Here is a 22,546-nt window from a genome sequence, read left to right as displayed (position 1 = left end):
TTTCTCCAGTGCACTGTTGAGAAAACTTGAATTTTTTCATTAAATTCATAAAACTCATAAAAAATTAAAAATTAATAAATAGAACTGTCTCCAGTGCACAAGTTGAGAAAACTTGACTTTTTTCATTAAATTCATAAAACTCATAAAAAATTAAAAATTAATAAATAGAACTTTTTATTGTGGAAAAAGTAAGGAAGGAAAGCTCTCAGCAATATTATTTAGAAAATAAATTTATTGAAATGAGAAATGCAAAAGGTTGTGGTTTTTTAGTAAATGATGACATGTGAGAATAGATTTTCCCCAACTTTTTTTTTTTTTTCATCATGTTGTTTGGGAGATGCTGAATGCTCTCAGCACTGCAGGGCCAATAAAGTGTGTCTGAGTTTAGAGCAAATAATATGTCCTTACATATGGAGTGGGCAAACTTTCATTAAAACTTCCTGCTGTATATTAGGAAGCTGATAGATCATTAGTTTATCTGGCACCAAGCCACTTGCCAAATTTCAAAGTGTGAAAGTGAGGCTGCTGAGTCACAGCTTTGGAAGCTACAGTAAGAGTTGAGAAAAATCTACCCTTTAGCTGGATAGAAACCCTGGAGAGCTGCAGAGGTGCTTAGTAATATATGCTTCTGAACTTTGAAATAGAAAAGAAAGAACTCATCAATGGACCTTTTTGTATGTGCATGTTGTTTATAGGTTACTGTACAGCAGCTAAAATCAACATATGAAATGTCAGGTTTGAAAGGGCATGTGTGCAAAAAGGCATTTCAGGCTGAGGAAGTGGTTCAGAGCACTGATTGTACCAAGGGTTTGTCCAGCAACATCTCAGCTGAAATAAAAGCACAGCTTTTGGTCTTCTGGTGAGCAACAGATTTGGAACAAGAGAGCATTTTAACTTCAGGCATCGTTCACAGTTTTGGGCTTCCCAGCTGATAAGCAGGCATGATTTATTGAAGGGACGAGGAATAGAAATAAAAAAATAGGTTGGAACTGGGTCTCTAAGCCATTGCCTTATCTGAGCTGGGTTGTGGGTGTGCATCAGCATTGTGGCAACCACAAATTTCCTTTCCACTGCTGCAGCACTGGCAGGTGTGACCCTGATAATATTTTCTGTCTCCCTGTACTCACACTAGGCTCTCCAGATCCTGATTCTTAGTTAGAAAGCCATTCTTTCTTTGCCTTGCCAACTGTACTTGTAAAACAAATGAAGCATCTCCCATAATCAATGGCCCAGGGTAGTTATGTTGTTGAAGTTTCTTCTGGGTATAAGAAAACTAATAAAACTTTAAAAACCTAATTTTATAGAATGCTAAAAGCCCCAGGGAAGATTGCAATTTTTTTCCTGTAGATTTAGGCTCTCTTTATTGTATCAGTTACTGATGCAGAAATGTTGAGGTTGAGAAGTGGTGTGGTTTATTTTGCAATATTTTGAAGTCTAGTAATCTCTCCATTATGAGCCCCTATCTAATTCAGAATGCTGATATTTGCATTATTATTCTAATAACTTTCTGGAATGGCACTTTTTATAACCAGTACCTGTGGAACTGGCAGGGATTCTCTGGGCTGTTTGCAGATTTTGTACTGAGTTTCATGAAGCGTTATCACTTAATATGAAAGTGTAGAGGTAATAATGTTCATCCAAGAGAGAGTATGGGGAAGAAAGGGTTATTTTGACAAGTGCTGAATTGTTGAATAGATTGGTGTAGACTTTGGTGTAGCTTCATACTGTACCCAAATAAATACATAAGTCATTTGAAGGCTAACCTAATACCACAGAATCACAGTAAGGTGGGGATTGGAAGAGACTTTGAAAGATCATTGAGTCCAAGCCCCCTGCCAGAGCAGAGTCACCTACAGCAGGTCACATAGGAATATGTCCATTAAAAAAAAAAGTTTCCTTTTTTCTCTTTATGTCTAGGTTAAACATTTGAAATAGACATGACATAGTACAAAAAGGAATATGTATACAGGCAAATTAATTTGTATTTCTGCTAGCAGACTTTATGGTGCCACTGATACCTACCGAAATGTCCCATTAGAACCTAAGTAATTGGCAAGTATGAACAGTTTGTAGGAAGACCCCAATCACAATTGCAACAGTGTACAGCCAGAGAAACAGAAATCCTGGGGGATTTTGATTTACAGAAGTTGAGTTTTACTCAGCTTGAGTCCTCTGTGTTGGAAGAAACCTATTCAGTGGTAAATAAAACCCCACCTTTTTCCCAGTCCCACACCTGTGTGTGACTGACCCTTGAAAAATGTCAGGTGGAGACTATCTTGGCTTTGTATAAATTGTTGACTCACTTCCTCAACTGAAAAGGTAATTTCTGCAGTGTTCCTTTCCTTCTTTTCATTTACTGATGTACTCAGCACACGAGAGGCTTTTTTTCTTTATTTAACTTAAAATTGCTTCAGCCTTTTTGCTTTTTAAAAGCAGAGAGGCTGTTCCAGTGTTGATTTGCTACTGTGTGTGACAGCATGTTATTCTTGGGGACACAGTGAAAGGCACTGCTGCTGGCACCTTCCTGGATGTTCATCTCTGGGACTGCCTTTAGCTCGAGCAGCACCCTGCTTCTGGAGCTCACGCCCAGCTCCTCTTCAAGACAGACCATGCTGTGAGGCTGCAGGCATACCTGAACCATCACCTTTAAGGTACTGAGCATTTGGGGGTGAGGGAAGTGGGGGCAAAATTGGACAGATTGCCAAGAAACAATACCAGACCCTTTTCCCCCCAGTTCTCTATGCAAATCAGCTGACATCTAGTACAAAATGAAGCAGTTTGGTTTTCTCCAGTTAGCTTTCTTGTCTGTTGTGAAATGTTAACTCTCTTGTAGACATGTGTAGAACACATGATGGGAAAGTATTATTTATCTCATAACAATGTGAAAGCAGTTTTTATGCCATAGTAATGTGCTGCCACTTTAGGTAAGAGTGCTACCAAAAAGGCATGGCCTGGCCTTCCTACACAGTGCCCTGGCAGCAGTTGTCATCTTTAGGGTGAATGTAGCATCACTGCTGATGCAGAGAGATTCATCCTCCTTTACAGGAGAATGGAGAAATCATTTTATGGCATGGTTATTAAGGACTTAATTTATTTTGTACCCTGAGTGGAAAGGCTGAAGACCAGAAGTCTACCTGTAAGGCATGTGTTACTCCTGTATGTGAATTTATAGTCTGATTATTTATTACGAACATATTCAAGCTTCATTTCTATCTTGGCAACAGTTCAGCTTTCCCTTCATGTTTTGCTGCAGTCAGCTGAAAGCCAGACATTGAGATCGTGTTCTACTTTTTTTCTGGGTGTCTCTGGTACTCATCAAGCCCTTTTTGTTGTCCTGTAAATAGTTTTTTTTCTTATGCTGCTGTGTTCTACCATTTGTGTTTTTATACCTTTTAGACTGTTTTAAAACTATTTTAACAAGGGTTCAGAAGCATCTAGCATTCCTAATGAAGTTTAATTGAGCTGTGCTTGTTTGCCTACTTATTTGAACAAATTAAGCAAACAGAAAAGTTCCCTATGACTTAAATGTTGTTAAATGTTTTTATTCTCCTGCTCATTAAGCTTTACATATCGCAGGAATTGTCTTTGTATTTCTAAGCTCTCTGCTGAAACAGTAGAGTAAGAGTCTTGTTTGGTATAATAAATGTGATAAGAAAAAAAAGCCACAACACAACAAAAACCTCAAGATTGTATGTTGAAATGTTCTTTGGCTGTGACTGTTGCTTCTTTAAGGAGTTCTCTGCTGAGATGTACAGCAACTGATTCAGTTTCTCTGGGGGTGCATCTCTCCCTTTTTCAGGGGGGAAGAGGGATTCATCAAGTGAAAGCAGGGGGAACCTTCATGTGGTCCTTCAAATGCAGATTGTCTTGTTGGTCCTGTAGAGAGGTGCCTGGAACTCTCTGGGATCAGGGGGAACCTGTGGTGAATCACTGGCCACAGGCAGCTGTGAACTGAGCAGTGGCAGCTGCATGTGCTTGGACCTGGCCTGTCAGGTCCTCACAAATTTGAAGGACTCTCTGCAGTTTAGGGAGGAGTGTTAAAACTTCCACAGCAGGATGAAATCTTGTCCTTCCTCCCCCACCCCCCATCAGAACAAATGACCAGAACTTTTGTGGAGGGATATCTGCAAAGATTTATCTGCTGTCAGCTCTCGCATAAAGCTGTTTCAGTGAATGAATCTGGGATGGTTTGGTTGATGTTAATAACAGAATGTGCAGAATGTGACACCTATTTTCAAAATGAGTGCAGTATTCAGGGCTGTTTGGTGAAAAAACACTTTTTCACTCACAACCAAGAAAATTCAGAATTATTCCTGCTCTTTTTTTTTTTTTTTTTTTTTTTTTTTTTTTGGGGGGGGGGGGGGGGGGGGAGAGGGGGGAAACCCCAAGCATACCTTTCAACTTAAAGCAATCCTTAAAAATGTAGCAAAGATCAGAAGAAAATGTTTCCTCCTGGTGCCTCCAGTCTTCTGTAGCTCTGCAAGAACTCAGAGGTCATCTGCAGGAAAGAGTCCCCTGGAATCACACCAGGGGATGCAATTCTCCACCCAGATTCATGCACAGCTCTAGGAAGGAGGTGTAGGCTCTGCTCACCTCCAGAGCTGAGTGGAGTTTAGAAAAAGGGGATCTTTAAGGTTATCTGTTCATCAGGAAAGCATGGCAAGCATGCTGCTTATTTTTGACCTTTTGAAGATACAGCTCTTAATGCAGAAGTGAATATGAGTACATAAACCAAGGAGTAAATGTTTTGAGTACTAAACCAACATCAGAATAATGCCCTGAAGATCTGCAGTTGTCAGTCAGTATAATTTCCAGTTTGTTTTTTTTTTTTTAAAAACTCGACTCCATACTTCAGAAAATGGGGAGAAAAATCCACTTGTGAGGAATTTGCATGGGGAAAAAGAAAAGGAAAAAAAGAATAGAGATTAATTTACACTGCCAGGTGTCAGGCTGCAATATGATTACGCTGGCAGAGCCAAAAATAGAGATGCTCAAAGCTCATAGACATTTTAGCAGAGGTCATGAGCTTAGCAGATGTGAAAAAAATTGTTTCTGAGGACTCAGCAGTTTGGGAACTTGCACAGGTATGTGTGTTACACAGGTATGTATACTCAGTTGCCAAGTGCCATGGAGGCTACAAAATCCTAAGAGGAGCTTTCAAGATGGTATTTCCTGTTTAATATAAAATCTGCAGGCTAAAAAATGTCAGTGCTGAACAGTAATCTGTAACCAGCTGGAAACAGGTTCTTCCAGGTGCTTCATTCTTGGGCATCCAAGTGGGATAGCACCTTGCTATGGTCCCCCTGTGGGACAGGATGGGAAATGCTGGATGGGTTGGGGGGCACTGGGACTTTCAGTGTGGAGTGGGAATGTTGGGGGGGAGGGTATATGGTGATGGGCATTGAATTTGCTGCTGTGGAAGGGAAGAGAGAGTGGAGGAAAGGTGATTGCTGTCCTTGGAGGGGAAAAAAGAGGGGAGGCAGATAGGGAGGGAGGGATGAGTTGGGGTGGAGGTGCCCAGCCTCCTACATGGCCTTTGTGGCTGCCAGGGTTTGATGGTCAGGGTGCCAGGTGACAGTGAAAAGGAACCAAGCCCTGTGATAAAGCCAAGCAAAGCCTGGGATTTCCTGGCCCTCTAACATTTTTGGAAATGTCCTGTACACCAGGGCTGTACACAGGCGCCCTCCAGGTTAAGGAAGTCCCATGAGGTAATATTTGTGTGTTTGTAGGGATGAAACCAGCAAGTAATAAAAAGGTAAAGAAGAGCTGAGCAATTAAGGCACTCACCTAATCCATAGGAATTCAAGCTGACTGTCCTCCTGTGTCCTCCCAACCCGTAACCATAGCCAAGCAACTGGAAAAGAAACCTGATAGTGAGACTTTTAAAACCAAAAGATTCAATATATGAATATTACACGCCAACTAATGTATGTTGTTTGACAAGTAGGAACAAGACTCGATGTCTTATATTTTGCTTCTATCCGTCCACTTTTCCTTCAGTGTCAATGGTCCACGTAAATTAATAAAGTTAAATAAAAGTTTTATGCCTGGTAGCTTTCCAACTAAAAAGAGCTTAAGGGTCCAGCCATAATTCATTCAAGTAATTATAAAAAGCACACTTTAACTTTCTACTCTGTCATCTTTTAAAAGGTCTTGTATCTACTGGTTGTTTTCACAGCCTCCTTATCATCTGGGGTATAAATACATTGGTTTTTTGGTTCTTATTTGAAGCACGTTATCTACGTCTTTCAGTAACAGGGCACGTTTACTGAAGGATCATTTACCAAAATGAAAAAGACTCTTGTAAAGCCATCTGCCTTAATTAGAGATAATTTTAATGACATTTATTTAAAATACATTAATTCAACTGTGTGGAAATTATCTGACTGCCAGCCCAATACATGCCTTGGAGATGACTGTTCGGTGTTTGTTCTTGAACAGATTGGCTGTAATGGGTGGAAGGGATTTGCTTTTTGGGCTTCCTTTTCGGGAGAGAATAATTTTCCTCAATTGCCAAGTAATCTCAGGAAGAGCATAAAATAACTTCCTTAGTATATTTTACTAGCATTTTACCAAGCTACTTCATAACTGTGAATCTTAAAGATAGGCAGGCTGTTTCGATGTCCTAGACTAAGGGCATTGGAGGGTAATAGAGATGATTCATACTTCCATGAAATAGAAGATTATTTTGAAAGGCTAAATAAATTAAACCAGATGAATCCCAGGTGTAATTCCACTGACTTGTTTAGAGTTATAACTAGTACAAATTCCACCTATTAGGCCTATTCTCATAGGAAAAAGAGTCTGAAATAGCAGGATAGTCAGGGAGGTTTATGGATTGCTGTGATCAATCGTGTCGTTTTAGCAGAGACATGGAGGAAAAAAATGTAGTCACCTAAAAATAGGAAGACAGGAAAAAGTATAGTACTGCATATAAGCCCTTCACTTGAAGGATAAAATTAATCCACAATAAATTGCAAGAAAAAAGTTCTTAGTGTGTACTGTGCCTAATTACATAGCCTACTTGTTTCTGTCATTAGTCCTCAAGAGATGGTGGGTTCCAGGTTTTGGTTTGGGGTTTTTTTTTTGGTTTGTTCGTTCGTTTGTTTTTTTTAATTTCTATTGCATCTGTACTGTTCAGAGGAGCAGAGTGTAATTGACTCATTCCCATAAAATTTAGGGACAGGATACTGTCAAATTTTAGCTCTCACATATTCCCTATTCCATGGTAAATTTTGGTAACTTGTATCCCTAACCTCAAGATTTTCTGGCAGAGGTTTAAATCTGGGAATTGTCTTGTTGTAATCATTTGTGTTTTCCTGCATGTAAATGCTCTGCAGTCTCTGACCATTAAGGTGCAGTCACTGAGTTTCTGGTGCAGACAAATAACCAGGGGCTGTAACTACAAGAGTGATACACTGGAGACAACTCTTATCTCTAAATCTGAGTGGAACAAATTCGACCCAGTGATCTGCTCCTGAACATTAAAGAGCACATTCCTAGTGCTGTACCCTGGCTGTTATTACCAAATTTTGTGGAAGGAACAGAAGCCTTGAAATTAGATAAAGTTAAATTCATCCATAACTGCAGAATCAAAATGTAAACCTATACTACCAAGATATTTTTCAGTGAATTGTAATCGATTTTTTTCCTGTAAGGTAAAGTATATTGTAAATATAATTGGGAAATCTTGTGAATCAAGGTTATTATTTGAGTTAAATTATAAGGCTTAAGGAAGACACATTTCTCAAGTCTCAGTCTATTTTCCTGGTGGGTCACCATGGGATGGGGCAGATTTTTCTACCTATAATTTAATTGAAGTCAGTAAATGGGACTACTGCCAAGATTGAGCAGGTATGCTCTAGAGGATATGACCTGAGTGGAATTGTATTAGAGTAGACATGATTTATGTTGAAGAAGGAAATGAAAAATGATTCTTTAATATTGAAAAAATATTGTACCTGAAACAAAAATATAATCTAAGGCATAAATAAAATACAAATGGAACATACAGAGCAGGGAGCTGAGGGTCCATATTTGAAATGCAATTTTTGAAGACAGTTCAGGAGACTTGTATAACATAACTTCTCCAAATGTAGCCATATGTCCTATTGATTTTTTGTATTTGTGAGTGTTAACTGACACATCACTGACTTGTCAAGCATAGCAGAAGTAACTTACTGAAGGATGTTTCAGTGCAGCAGGGTGACTTTTTCTGCCCAGGCTTCCTTGAAGTCATCAGATCACTGTGAAAAGCACAGTGATATCTGTTGGTTCATCTTCTCCTGAGGGCAAACTGAACCAAAATTATTTTGTAGAACTTCCTACCATCTGTGGTGGCCTAAGGACAGGTTTTAGGGAGAGAAAATGTCTTTCATTAATGACAAAATTTTCATTGGAAAAAAATTCTGGGTAGATTAGCTTTCTGTCAAGCTGAGATGGTCTTATAGAATTATACTACAGTAGTTCACTTATATTTGGAAAATCAAAGACATTTTACTACCCTTGAACTGGGTTAATAAAATAATTTTATTTTAATAAAATAATATTTTATTAACTAACTAAACATTTATTAGTTGTGCAAATGTGATTTTCTTTCCAGCATCCTATCCAGTGGAGAATGCCAAATGAAGTGGTTTGGATTTTCAGACACATTTGTGGATGAGCCACAAGAACAGTTCAGGAAACGCAGACAATTTGTGGGTCAGAAGTAGAAACTGTAGTGAGAGGCAAAATAAATAATTAGGGGGAGAAACAGTTATACAGAGTTCCGTGGTGAAAGCAAGGAATGCTGAGACCCTGAGAACTGTTTGAGAAGTGTGAGGGGTTTTGTTTGTTTTTTTTTTTAATTAGAACAGATTACTGTGAGTAATTATTAATCTGGAAATAGTGACTTCTCGCTATGTGTGTTTAGTGCTGTGAAACCTGAATGCAGAAATTAAAAGTTTAAATAGGAAATTTTAACTCCAACTTCAGGATGGTGCTTGCATTTGTTTACACTTTAGATTTTTCCTAAGTGTAAATGGGATGTGAACCATATCTATACAAGACAGAGAGAGTGTACCCTCTCCTTTCTTCAGGAGGAGAAGCACTAAGGGCTGTAGCTGCAGAACTGGCTAAACACAAGTATTTCCATATCAGTAAGGTGCAACTGAAGCTGCCTGGGGAAGAAGTTCATGCATAGGGTGGGATGCTCTCCAGGTCTGATCCAGCCCATGAAAAACCTCAACTCACAGGCCTGAAGGAGAAAGAATTATACAAATAAGGTGATTAATCTGTTTTTATATGTAATTATGGAATGTTGCCCGGCAGCTTTCACTTTTTTTGAAAGTCAGCTTTCACTTGCATAACTGAAGCAATGAAATGCTTCTGAGAATCCCTGCTATTTGATGCAAATAGTTTCATCCTTTAGCAAGGAGCTTGCTGCTGCCTGGTTTTTGCCTGTTAACACAACCGGGGAACACAAACCTCCCTGTCTTGATTAAGGAGCTTTTGGGTGGATTTTCTCCTCTCTGTCCCACAGTGGGGGGCGAATGATAGGAGGCCCGGTTGATACCTACTCAGCCTAAACTGTGGCACTGTTGCTTTAGCTTGCAGAGCCACTTCTTTGTCTGAGATAGACACAGTTAATTAATCTTCCTTTCTCTCTATGTAGAAAAGCACCATTACAGGTTCCCCATGCGTTTTACTTCTCTGTCATCCTTGCATTCCCAACTTTAAGCCCATTGTACCTACCTGTTGTTGCCAGGCAACTCCTCCTCTTTCTCTGCAATTCCCTTTTCTTCTGTAAGTACTTCCACAAGGATCTCCATTCCTCAGAACCTCCTGTCCATGCCAGTATTCTTTTATTCCTCAGTTCCTCAGCCATGTCTGCAAGATCTCAAGAAGATCTGGACCTTCTTCATCAAGAGAATTTGGGTACATAGATGTGGGTTGGGTATGTGCATAGGATTGCCCTATTTTTATCTATCTGCTAAACTGTAGTCACCTTCTTGCTGCTGCATATTATGTTGCACTGTGCTAATTGCTCTACTAGAGTGCAGTGTGTTAAGTGGACTCCAGTATACCAGAAGCTATTTGCTGCCTCAGCCTTTCCCAGTGTTTTTTGGTAGAGTAGTTTTCTTATACAGAGCTGGCAAGCAGAGAACCAAATATTTGACTGCTTCTAATGAAGAAGGCAGTATGGACACACGTAGCTGTTGCCTTGTGTGTGTTGCAGAAAGCATTCATGGGATGCTGGTGTGGTGCATGTATGAATAGTAACAAAAATTAGTAGTACAGTAAGGGTACTCATTGCTTTACATGCCTTTGGCATTATATATAAATACAAGTTAACTGCAATGTGGTAGTGGCAGGGGTCTCTGCAAAATTAGCTTTTAAAAAACTTCTAAATAATTCCTAAATTAATTCTCAAGTATATTCTCTTGGATTTCAGGCCAGATGCAAATCTTAAGAAAGGTTTTGAAAAGCTGGAGCTCTGTTGCTGAAGTCAGAAAGTGTACTGTGTATATGTGGGTATGTGGGAGAGGCCATATGTATACATTTTGCAATAGGAAATGAAAAATCTGTGAGGATGAATGGCAAAAAATATTTGACAGAATTAGACATGTTTGGAGGTTTTTTCCCATTGAGCTTCCCATTTCTTATTCCCTACTAGGGGATGCACTTTATTTCTTTCTATTATAGATGATGCATTAGAATTGTTGAATTGTGTTCCTGTGAAGTTGACTAAAGCTTATGTCTGTCATTACTTTTGGTGATTCGGAGACATTTGGAAAGTGACTGCCTTCAGCTAATGTCACATCATTTATTCCTGCAGAAAACCTCTTATTCATTTGTCAGTATCATGACCCCTTTTCCTGTCTTCCTTATTCTCTTTCACAATGGGAAAATTGTACCTTTATTTAGAACTGCTGTTAGCCATGTAATATGTTCTTCCGTGCATCAGAGCACTGAAAGTACTTGGGGTCAAACACAGCTCACAGTGAAGCCAGTCTACTCTGTACAGGTTTGTAGAGGGTGAACTGCACTATGGTTGGTATCTGTGCATTCTCTAGAAGCATAAAAACAGCATTAATAAGTTTCATGGCTTTTTTTAATCTTGTTTTTTCCATGAGTATAATATGGGCTTTCTGGAAGTGATCAGAAAATTGAACTGAAGCTTTCAAAGTACCTGTCTGGGGAAGAAAAAAAAAAAGTCCATTTCGTTTCATTTGTATAGAAAGTGGTTTCATGCCATATATTCTTTATAATGCTGTCATGGCACACTACTGTCTTACACCAATCCTTTCAGCTGCAGTATCTATACAAGTGCACACATACACTTTTTAGGTACTGAAACAGGAGACAGCAAAAGTTAATATATATTTTGCATTTTGAGCTGAAGATTGGTGAGGTTTGTGGTGGTCCTGAATACCTAATAAAATTAATTCTGCATCTTCAATCATTCCTCATGAAAGCATTGGCAAGATTTATCTAGAAACTGCACTCACCAAGGGGCAAAATTTGTCAGCTTCTGTGTATCCTACAGCTTTGGTCCAGGTTTTGAGTTTCTGTACCCCAAACTGATAAGTATCTGAGCAATGTGATCAAGATCCTGGACGTTTATTCAATGCTTCTGAGAGCACTGAGGCAGGAAATGGAGGAGTGATGTAATCTTAGTATCCTTGGCTGACCACTGAGGGACTGGGAACATCTTGTATGGAAGCCATTTTTGCACATTATCAGGAGAAAAACTACAATATACCAAACTTCCAACTACGATCCCAAAAATACCATGTGTTATATGGGGCTGTAGCATTCAGAATTAGGCAGAAGATGTAGAAGGACTCAGGCATATTTCTGCACTGTAGTTTTACTGAGATGGAATATAATTGAATTTCCCTGTATGGGAAAAAACAACTCATGAATTTTTCAGACAACAGGCATTAGAGGGGCCATCTCTGTTGGTGCAGAAAACCCAAATCATCTTTCTAACATGAAATAATAAAAGGAATTAATCTTTCAACTTCACTGATGTATTAAAAAAACTGAAAGCTAACAATTTTACCTTTTTTTCCTAAGTGATTCACTTCTAACTTTCATAAAGTCGGCTATATTGCCTTTGTGTGTTAAGAAATGTGTGGTTTCTTGTCCTAAGCCTCAAGTCATCATCATAATCTCTGGACTGGCTTCCCTAAAAGTATGGATGTTCCTAGCTTTTTTCCTTTTCTGTGGTCCAGCTTCAGGATATAGCATAAGGATTACATGAGCACCTATAATGAGAAATTTCCTGTTCTGAGGCCTTTGGGAAGAGGAGGCAGATCTGTCAGGATGCAGCTGCTGCCAAGAGGTCACATGAAAAGCATGGCAACTGCATGAGGAAGCACTTGAGTCAGTAAATTCTCTGTTCTCCTGGCTGAGCAACTTTTGAACCTACAGGTTTTTGGGGCACAGGTGTTGGAAGAACACTCATTCTATACAAGTAAATAAAAAAACAACAAAACAAAACTAGAAGGACTAAAGTTCTTTCTGAATAAAGTTAAGATGCTGAAATGCATCTTACAGTAAGAGGCCACCAAGATATAAAACAAATTAATCTGGCTCTAAAAGGCCTACTTCACAATTGTATTTTTCAGGTGTTTGTGAAAGGATTTCATGTTTTCCAGTTTGATCCTACTAAGGGGCATTCAAAAGGAACAGTTTTTGAGAAGTATAGCTTTCTCTGACAGTGCAGAAATAGACTATTTGTAAGAACTAAGAGAAGTTTTTTGAGAGGGGAGAAGTGTCTGAGCGTCTTGATGTTTCCTTCATGCAGTTGCAGCAATACCAGTGTTGTCGGGAACCTTTTAATGTTTCCTGAGGAAAAGTTTGCCCTTCCAAGCAGAACAAAACCTGTATTTTGTCTCCATGTAAGACAGTAAAAAGGTCAGAAGAAAAAAGAGCTTTCACAAATGCACGTAATGGTGATTTATCTACTTCCTAACAGATAAGGTGAGGAAGAGACAAAACTGACATTTAGTGTCGACCATGGCACCTGCTACAACTGAGCACTGTAAAATGTTTTTTCCCTTGATCCACAACACATTTCAGGAAGTCTTACTTGTTCTTTTCCTTTGTCATTTATTTAAATAAATTCTCACCAGCATCTGTGACTCATTTCTCCCCAAGGGGCTGTCTATGGTGCCAAAAACCAGAGGTTTCAAGGTTAACAAACCATTCATCTAGCTTAAAGAAAAACACACCGGTAGTTAGCCTGCTATTGCTTTGTCTGAGGATGCTTATTTGAATGTCTGATAGATACAGTAATTGACTTTTACTTTTGTTTCTATCCAATTTTACCAAGAAGAGCATTTCCTTCCTCCTTGCACACCTGACTAGTCTGTTGTGCATTCCAGGTGGTCCAGCAGGGATTTCATATGGAGAAATAAGAAGATTACCTAGTTCTCCCAGAAACTCCTTAGCAGTGTGTAATGGCCCAGTAATGAATTGTTAAGTTAGTCTGGTGCTATAGAGCACTGACAGAGTACAGTTTGGGATACTTTTTAATTATTTATCATGTCAGTCGAAGTTTCTGGCTTCTAGTTTTAGCATGAGAGCTTTTCTGGGAGGTCCACCTGCCTTCCCACTGTTGATCCTCTGCACACAGCCTGCTTCCCTTTACAACTCTCTTTCCCACCCAGTCCACTTCCACTTTTGGGTGGCCTGGTTTTTTGCTGTGGAAAAAAGGGATCCAAAAAAAGTAAGGAACCTTTGCCCCCAGAAGTTTCTTCACTGTTCTTTTAGAGCTGCTCACCATTAGCACTGGTGAGCAGTGACACGGAAGAAAAATGACGACAGTAATTTGGAAGCTGAGAGAAGCAACTACATTCAGGCATTGGCAAGATATAAGTATCTTTAATGTGAATAAAGCTACAGCAAAATGAGTTCAGTGAAGCTGAAGGAAATGTTGCCAGCAGGAGGAGGAGTAAAATTGGGAAAATAGAGGCTGTGGACACTGTAGTTACTATTTACCCTGTGAGTGAGGAGTCATGAAAAATACTACACAACAGATGAAAGAAGATGCCAAAAAGATAGTTATTACCTGATGGAAATGTTAAAAAAATTAAAACTAGAAACACCTAAAGAGTGGAGAAACCCTACATCCTTACATGAGTGTAGGCATATGAAATATGAATAGAAGAGAATATCAGAACGAAATTGAAGAAATTATTTAGAACATTAAAGAAGGAAATGACATATATCTGAAGGACAGCAGCAAGCTGGTTTGAATATGATCTGTCGTATATTTGGAGATAGACCTAAGTTTTTATTTATATGGACCAAAATGGACTTTGTTTTATTTGTAATGTCAATTCTAAGCCTGCTTTCAAATATACTTAGAGAACATCCTGTGCTAGAACTGCACATAACCCTTAAATTTTGATCTCAGTCTTCTCAGCCTCTAATATATTCAGTGTAGTGTAAAAAAAACAAAGGTGCAAACCTAGTGGCAATGGCTACATATATAAATGATGGCATACTTTTATTGTTTTTAGATAGGTACGTTTGAGTTATGGTCGTGAGACTGATGGACAATGATCAGCTGATTTTCTGTGTGACAGATGTTCTGGCTTTGTCTCTGCCCTTTCTTAATCAAGTGCATGAATCAAAATTCAGGTACATGAAAGAGTTTCAGATTGTCCTTCATCATCTTCCCGGGTTGTCTGGTATTATTCAATGAAGGGAAAATACATCAGGAGACAAAGAGATGGCGTGGAGAGGAGAGGCAGGGATTTGAAACAAGTGCAGAAGGTAAGATGAAAATGTACTATAGAAGGGACTAGTTTTATACAGCATGAGTGGTAGGGCAGATTTTCTCCATCTAAAAAGTAACCGTTTAGTGACCAAACCAACCATGCAAGAGGCAAAAGAGAAAAAAACAAGTCCATAAGATGTGTTTGAGGAAGTCTTAAGTGTTAATGTCATTCTGTGGATCCTTATGTGAATAGCAGCCAACTCACAATAGTATTATTGTCTCACCAATTAAATGGCTGAACTAAAATGGGTAGGAACTGCAGCAACACACATATTTTGGCACTGGGGATGAATTTTTAACACCTTTACTAAGCAAAAGGAGATCCTGAGTATCTTTTATTGTGAGGTGTAGTTTACAGTCTCTTTATTGGCTCTGGTGAGCATGTGAAGAAGTATGGTCAGGATACCCCTGTATTTAAGTAAATATGAATGCCCACAAAAAGGCATGAAACTGTGTCTGTAAATACGGATTTATTCCCCTAATTTTTATATTTCTTGTCAAGTGCTGGCCTCGTGCATTTTAATAAATGCATAGTATAATGCTGTATCTAAGTGAGAATGATGATAGACATACTTTGTATTTTTTTTTTTCAAAGTTGGATTCTTGATTGTCCATGTATAGTTTTTTTATTTTTGCTACTTATGGAAAAGATTCATTTAGACTTATCCTGTTTTCATGCAAGACAGGAACTTTCTGCTGAATTTCCAGTTCAGAATTTTCAGTTACTGACTTTAGTTAAAGAAAGTGTTTTATTTGCATGTTCAAGCTGTCTTTCAGGCTTGCAGATTTTACTCATGCCTTTTTTCCTTGCCAAGGATTCATTCACTTTATTACAGACTCACCGAATCAGCCAGGTTGGAAGGGACCTCTGAGATCATCAAATCCAATCCTGGATCCACTTCCACTGTGGTTACCAGACCATGGCACTGAGTGCCACATCAGTCTCTTCTTAAAAGCCTCCAGGGACAGAGAATCCACCACCTCCCTGGGCAGCCCATTCCAATGCCTGATCACCCTCTCTGTAAAGAATTTTTTCCTAATATCTCACCTAAACCTCCCCTGGCAGAGCTTAAGACCATGCCCTCTTGTCTTACTGGTAATCTACTTGGGAGAAGAGACTTACCCCAGCATTTCTGCTACCAGAAAAACGCACTGGGCAAAGCCTATGGCTGTTGTATCATTGAGCAGGTGATCAGCATCCACCCTGCTTACACAGGTTTTCTTCTCATGTTTGTTCCATATACAGATGTTGCTATGAGGAAAGGAGTCAGCAATGACTGATGTGGAGCCTGTGGTCACAGATTTTGCAGCATCAGGTCGGGCAGGCCGCCGGAACGCCTTACCAGATATTCTGGGCTCTCCTGCTGGTGCTGGGACTTCGGACTTGCCACACAAACTGGCTAAGCTCTCTGTTTCAGAAGGTAAGGAACAGACATTTTTATGCTGTCATCCTTTGATTTCTCCTTAAGACTTCTGCCACCATGTAATTCTGATGTCAGTACTGATATTTCTTTCTTCATTTACAATTAAATTTAACTTTGCAAACCACTTCCACCTCCTGATGAGACAAATTAATTTTAACTGAGACTGAGTCTGCCATATCCAACTGCTGGCACAGTGTTGAGCAGCATGAGGGAAGGTGCTGGGAACTGAATTCCAGTTCGCCTGAGGAAAAAGCCAAACACAGTTGCATTGCTGGACAGGTTGGAAAACCAGCACTCCAGCTATTAATTAGGGATAACTCTCTTGCTCCTGCACTGGGATAACTTAGCAGATGACAGAAAGCTGTACTGCTAATCCAAGTACATCTATCATTCTAACAGAGGCATATACATTAGTGTTCACAGTGATACAGTTCTGCTAGTAGGCTTCCAGCTTTGCTGTCTGAGACCAATGTCATATTTTTGCCTGTCCTTTAATAATTTTAAAGGGTGCTCTGTTGATTAGAACAGGTTTAATCAACAATACATTTGAGCTCTTTGTACTTTCAGGAGGGTTTCAAGATTTTTAGATTCGGAAATAGCTGGTTTGTAATGCCTGTGAAGTGAGAATTATAGATTAGCCCAGACCTTGGGCTGCCCCTAATTTTTTAGGTTGTGAGTTGGAAGTAACTTTCTTCTCTTCCTGTGACAAACACCAGTGCAACTGGAGGTCCCATTTCTTCAGTAGTAATGGTTTGGGGCAGCACTAGGGGAGGCAAGCCTGTGCTGAGGAGTGGGAAGCCTATGGAGCTGAACTGAAGTAGATTATAGGAAGAATTCCCAGGCTCTGAGTCTGAATGTTCTGGTTGTATGTTGCCCAAAGCAATTAAGGATGTTAGAATTTACAGCCTCCTCAAGCATCATAAAGTCTGAGAAAGGGTGGGAGTCAGGAGGGGGAGGATTGCTTTGATTACAAGTTCCTCTTGATTTCATGATTTAGTTTGTATTCATATATTTGGAGTTCTGTAATCCAAACCTGGATGGACTGCTGGGGAAGAAGAGGCCAGGTAGAAACAGTGCTTTTGAGAGGAGAGAGAAGGAACTGAATGACAACATCCTGGCCTGAACCTGAGAAAGAGAGGAAAATAAGAATCTGAATCAGTGTTGGAAGGAGACATTACTGTTGCAACAAGAAACGGCAAGGATTTATGAAGGACAGAGAATGGGCATAAAGAAAAAAACCTGAAATACAATGAGGTCAGATACACTCAGGATGCAGGGCAGTAGTGAGGGGAACTGGAGGAATCTGGAAGAGCAAGTGGGAAGGAAAACAGGTTCTGTGTCAGAGTACATTCAAAGTAACGCTGGAAGCCTTGTGAGTTCAGAGGCAATGATAGCAGATAAGCCCGAATTATAGCTTCTTTCTTTCAAAGAAAGATTTTTCCCTTGAGAATATGAAAAGTATGTCCCTACAGTTTTTTTCCTGGTGCGTGCAACAGGAGCACTGGAAATCCACTCCAAAGTACAGTCACTTAACATTTGATGCTTTTGTTTTCAAATATTACGGTTTATTTTTATTCCAAGTAGCTCTTCCACCTGGCGTGGCTTATTAGGCATGACCAGGGGTCAGGCTCCAGCAGGACAGAACTGTTTCCCTTACCAAAGGAGAGGTAGACTGTAATTTATTGTTACTAATGTCAGGAGACATGGAAGTGAAGTGACCAGTCCAACCCGCTGAAACATTCATTGATACATGATGTTTAACCGACCTTTGTATTTTTTAGAGCAGTGAAGCTTGAGGGAGATGCACAAAACCATGCTTAACAAAACACAAAAAGAATAACAGCTGTAGATAAGTTATTCATATTTGTTTCATTTTGGCCTCTGGAAAGTTTAATTGTTTGAAATAATATACTTTCTAAAGCATGCAACTTTTCCCTCCTTTTTTTAAATTTTTTTTTTCTTTTTCCTGTATTAAAATAAACATGAAAGAGTAAAAGTCTTGTTAAAAGAAATTTTACAGCACAGCATAAAATAAGTACTTAGCCCTCCAGACAGAAGAATCCTTCCCTCCTGGTTCCCATCCAATGCATTAAGAAGAACAAATGAAACACAGCTACATTAGTTTTAGCAAAATGTACTGATGCTTTCTTACAAAGACCAGCACTGCCAAGATTTGAAGAACAATTAAGAGCATGGAATTATCCTTTCCTTTTGTCATTGGCATATAGCTATGCCAAACCATGCCTGGAAGAAGCAGTTTCTATTATTTGCAGTTTGCAGTCATGATATTAGGAAATGAATACAGGATACTTGTTAGGTCCACTCTGACTGCTTGGATGCTTTCTGGGGTTTGGGATTTCCACAAGTATCAGATGGCAATTATGGCCTCATTGTGTTGTAAGTTAAACTTCTTATGAGACAGCAAGCAAAATGAGGAGAATTTATCAAAATGGAAAGAAAGTTTGGAAGGTCGAATGCTGCATCTGGGAAGCTGAAACACTTGGGGCTCTCACAGACACCTCTTTCTGCCTGTTTCTGGCTTTAACAGTAAGTTAATTAAAAACCGAAGCCATCTCCAGCTCGGAACAAAGAGGTTGGATAAATGAGAAAAGTGGAAAAGATGGAATGTGGCTATATAAAGCATGCCCTATTTTTTTTCCTGCTCTGAAAGATTCAGTGAAGATTATGGGAAACTATGAAGAGGATTCTCTCCATCTTGCTTCAAATTTAGCAAATGCTCATTGGATCATACATTTCCTCTCTTTCTAAAATGCCATCAGCTGCTGTCATAGTGAATGGTTAGGAACAGGATGTGCTGATACCTTTTGTCTGGCTTAGAAAAGAGATTTTGTGTATATTCTTTATGAATCATAGCTGTGTGATACAGATTTCCATGTCTGCAAGTTACACCAAGTTAATGTTCTCGTGAGATGGACAGGGGAGACTTTGGCACCAGCTGTTCTATTTCGGAGCCTAACTCTGAAATGAAGAACATCTGTATCCTGCCTGATCATCCTCTGAGGGTGGGTAAGTTTTGGAGGCCTGAGTCTTGCCACAGGTGCTGTGGTAGGAAGCCATAGTGGAACCACATTAAACAACTGATCGGTGTCACTGGTGGTTCCAAGGTTGAAGAGGAGCCTGCAAGGAGTTTGATAGCATAGGCAATACTTGCCTGATTTGGTAATCTGCTTCAGGGCACTGTTCTGCCTTTAACTTTTATTGTTTGCTTAACTTTTTCTAGGTGTGTATAACTAACTCAGCATCTTAGCACCTGTTGCACACCTAAGTGCTACCAACTATGAGATCAGATTTCCTCTAAAAAACTGTTTACCTCTACCCTGTCTGCAAGACTCCACATCCACGCCCACACAGAAGCAGCCAATAGAGATGATTGCTCTGTCTCCCTTTCCTCAAAAGTGCTCTGCTATGTAATACTGAAGGGTGCCAAATGACTCAGTTCTTAACTTACTGGTATAAAACTCTGAAGCCTCCAAAACACCGATTGGACTTAAAACATCAAGTGGTTTCTGCAAGAGCTTCAGATGTGTACAGCAATACCTCTTTGCTGTGGGTTGTAGAGACCAAGATATACAACTCTTTGGTTGTTTGTGGCAAGTCTCCAGGGCAAAAAGCTGAAAATGTGCCCCTTACATTATGACTATTAAAGTGGGTAGGACTTGGAAGATCCCTCCTTGTCCCTGAAAGTGGTGGCCTGTCTTAGATTTGGACAGAAAAAAATGTTCCATTAGCACTGGTAATGCCATGTGGGACTTGAAGATAGTGTGAAAATTATTATGGTATGCAAGGAAATCAAGGCAAGAGGAGTTCCTGTTGCTCCATGAGAGAATTTGAGCATCAAAAGCAACAGGGTGGAACTTTTCATCCAAGGGCCATGCAGGCTAGGGAGCTTTTACTTACACCAGTCACGTAAGCAGGCAGCTTGAACATATGGAGGAGTGGCCTTCCAAATCAGAGTAACAAAAAACCTCTCATCTTGTGAAGAGAGGGTGAATTCTCCTACATAACTTTTTGGCAAAGAAGGTTAGCCAGATTACTGGCATATTCATAAACTGTGATACTATCTACCTGAAACCAAGCAATGCTCAGAGGAATGTGATACTCTAATGACTTTGGAAATAACCCACAAAAAAAAAAAAAAAAAAAAAGAATAACAGTAAGGAAAGTTACCGCTAGTCTGTTTCTTACAACCAAATGGACACTGATCAGCACATGCAAAGAGAGAGTAAATCCACACCAAGGGGCAATTGCTTTTGGAAGATGCTGCTGCAAGTTTTTTATTTTTCAAGTTAATTTCATGAGTGTAGTAATAAAGAGACAATCCAAAAAGATCACGAGTGCACCCAAAGTTTTTCTGCATTAAAAAAGCTGAAACTGTGTGTCATATCTAAATGTTTGATTTTGTCTTTTTTTTTTTTTTTTTTTTTTAGATGAAGGAGCAGAGGGTGGAGAAGTGCCATCATCCAAAGCCTTGCTGGAAAGTCAAGAGATGGAAGGAAAAAGCAATGATTCCTGAAACTTAAGGACTACTGGATCAATTAAATCCATCAATAGACTTTCTAGTTTCCCTGTGTCATTCCTTCTGAAGTGTGGTAGCAACTTTAGTGGCACAGACAAGATTTTGCAGCACACTTGTACCTAGATGACATTAATGTGGAACTACTCTTTTTTCTATTGTCATCCTTCAAAACTAATGTTCTACACATCCAAATGGGAAGAGAACTAAAGAATGTACCTCTTGTTTTGTGTTTTCTCATGGCTATAGCACTCATCCTAAAAAATCTTCTTTGACAGTTTCAATTCATATACTGAGTAGATGTACCTACCACCAGATGATGGTGTCACAATAAAAATCCTGGGTTTTAATTTCCCAAATAACTTCTTTCTCTCTGACACACAGGTGTATTCACTCTCCCCATCTGAAGTTGGTGTGAAGTATTTACTAGATTACAGACATTATCTGTAATTTATCAATTTATCTCCAAAATTTTTTGTTCTCAATAGAGATACGTAGATGGATGTGAGAGACAAAAAAAAAAAAAAAAAAAAAAAAGAATATTTTCCTCTCCTCCTGTATCCAAAAGATTTTTGTAAACTACTTAAATACCAATGTTTGTTTTCAAGCTTCCTTTTATCTATTTGATTATGACAGACTATGTCAGTTCTCCCACTCTTAGCAGTCTTGCCAGTTCTGTCATTTCTTGTTTCAGGCTGAATGTTGTGACTGTTCATGTGTATCTAAAATAAAGTAGTCATGTTTGTAAGTGATTAAAATTGTTCATTCTCACCATGAAAGTTAAATAGCTGTCATCTTTTCTGCTTTCTGTTGATTGCTTGATGTTTCTCCTGTATGACAAGACTTAAGACCCAGTAATATATATTTATTTTATTTCATTTCATCTGGGTTTTTTGCTTTATTGTTTGCTGCCAGTTGAAGAAGTTCCAATCATTGTGATTTTTCACAAAGATTTTTAAGCAAAGATTTTTCTCCCCTGAAAGGCATTGTTTTGTTATGGAGGTCATGCTCCTGCAAATACTTAGCGTTCATTCCCTTGTTGTAGGAGACCTAAGATTGAGGTACAGGTGTGCACGTTTATGCAGCCTGGGGAAGCTGCTATTTGTGCACTTTTTGAAACCTAATCAACACTGGCAAGCAAATGCTTTAATTTGCTCACACAACCTCTCTGCTGGGCTATAGCCCAGCACCTATGATGGAAAGGAAGCACCTATGATGGATACCCTCCACATTCGACTGGTATTCCATCTGTAAAATATTTGTGTATAGCTGGCAAAGAGCTTGTAAGAGGCCTCTCTGCACATTCACCATTCCGACTGTGTGTTTACTCATGTGCTGCCTCTTGGGAAGCATTCTGCTTCACCCAACTGAACTGGCACGTAGTTCCCTCCACTTACCTGTACTCATTTAACAAGTGCAGCGTCCCAGAATTACTTCCAGATTTGGAAAGATCAAATAGCAGGTGGCTTAAAAAAGTCTGAGAGATTGAACTAGCTGAAACTGAAGGACTGCAGTGGAGAGGGGAGCTAATTGTATTTGTAGTACACACTGTTCTGGGTCGCAGTCCCATTTTCATATGCCATCACAGTACATGAAATTGTCCAATTTTAAAAAGTTAAAGTGATCCCATGGAAATCAAGTAGCTGAGTATTACCAAAACAGAATTCTTTATATGCTTTAAGTAGAGCATATGCTAAAGTGTGCTCTTCTGGGTCTCGGCCTATATTGAATTATCTTCTTTCGCACTTGCAGCACTGGATATATTTAGATTCTTCTCTTGTAGAATACAGACACTGAATTTGGGTTACAGGA

At 39.3% G+C, this 22,546-nt stretch overlaps 1 protein-coding gene across 5 annotated transcripts in view; it reads left to right on the top strand.

Annotated features, from left to right (window-relative positions):
- The window catches only part of PKIB (cAMP-dependent protein kinase inhibitor beta), a 52,059-nt gene extending 30,540 nt beyond the window's left edge, over window positions 1-21,519 (top strand). For 3 of the 5 annotated variants that reach the window (XM_071741037.1, XM_071741038.1, XM_071741040.1), the window contains exons 2-3: window positions 16,023-16,197; window positions 20,649-21,519. In XM_071741037.1, the coding sequence (XP_071597138.1) occupies window positions 16,050-16,197; window positions 20,649-20,734 (234 nt within the window). In that variant the 5' untranslated portion in view covers window positions 16,023-16,049 and the 3' untranslated portion in view covers window positions 20,735-21,519. Of the gene's footprint in view, window positions 1-2,384; window positions 2,652-9,080; window positions 9,267-16,022; window positions 16,198-20,648 lie in introns of those variants that run through there. The other 2 variants (XM_071741039.1, XM_071741041.1) reach the window with 2 other exon arrangements.
- Window positions 21,520-22,546: the final 1,027 nt, after the last annotated feature.

The sequence above is a fragment of the Heliangelus exortis genome, chromosome 3 (genome assembly GCF_036169615.1).
Source record: "Heliangelus exortis chromosome 3, bHelExo1.hap1, whole genome shotgun sequence".
In the NCBI taxonomy this organism is placed as follows: Eukaryota; Metazoa; Chordata; class Aves; order Apodiformes; family Trochilidae; genus Heliangelus; species Heliangelus exortis.
This window is presented reverse-complemented; position numbering and strand designations above follow the sequence as displayed.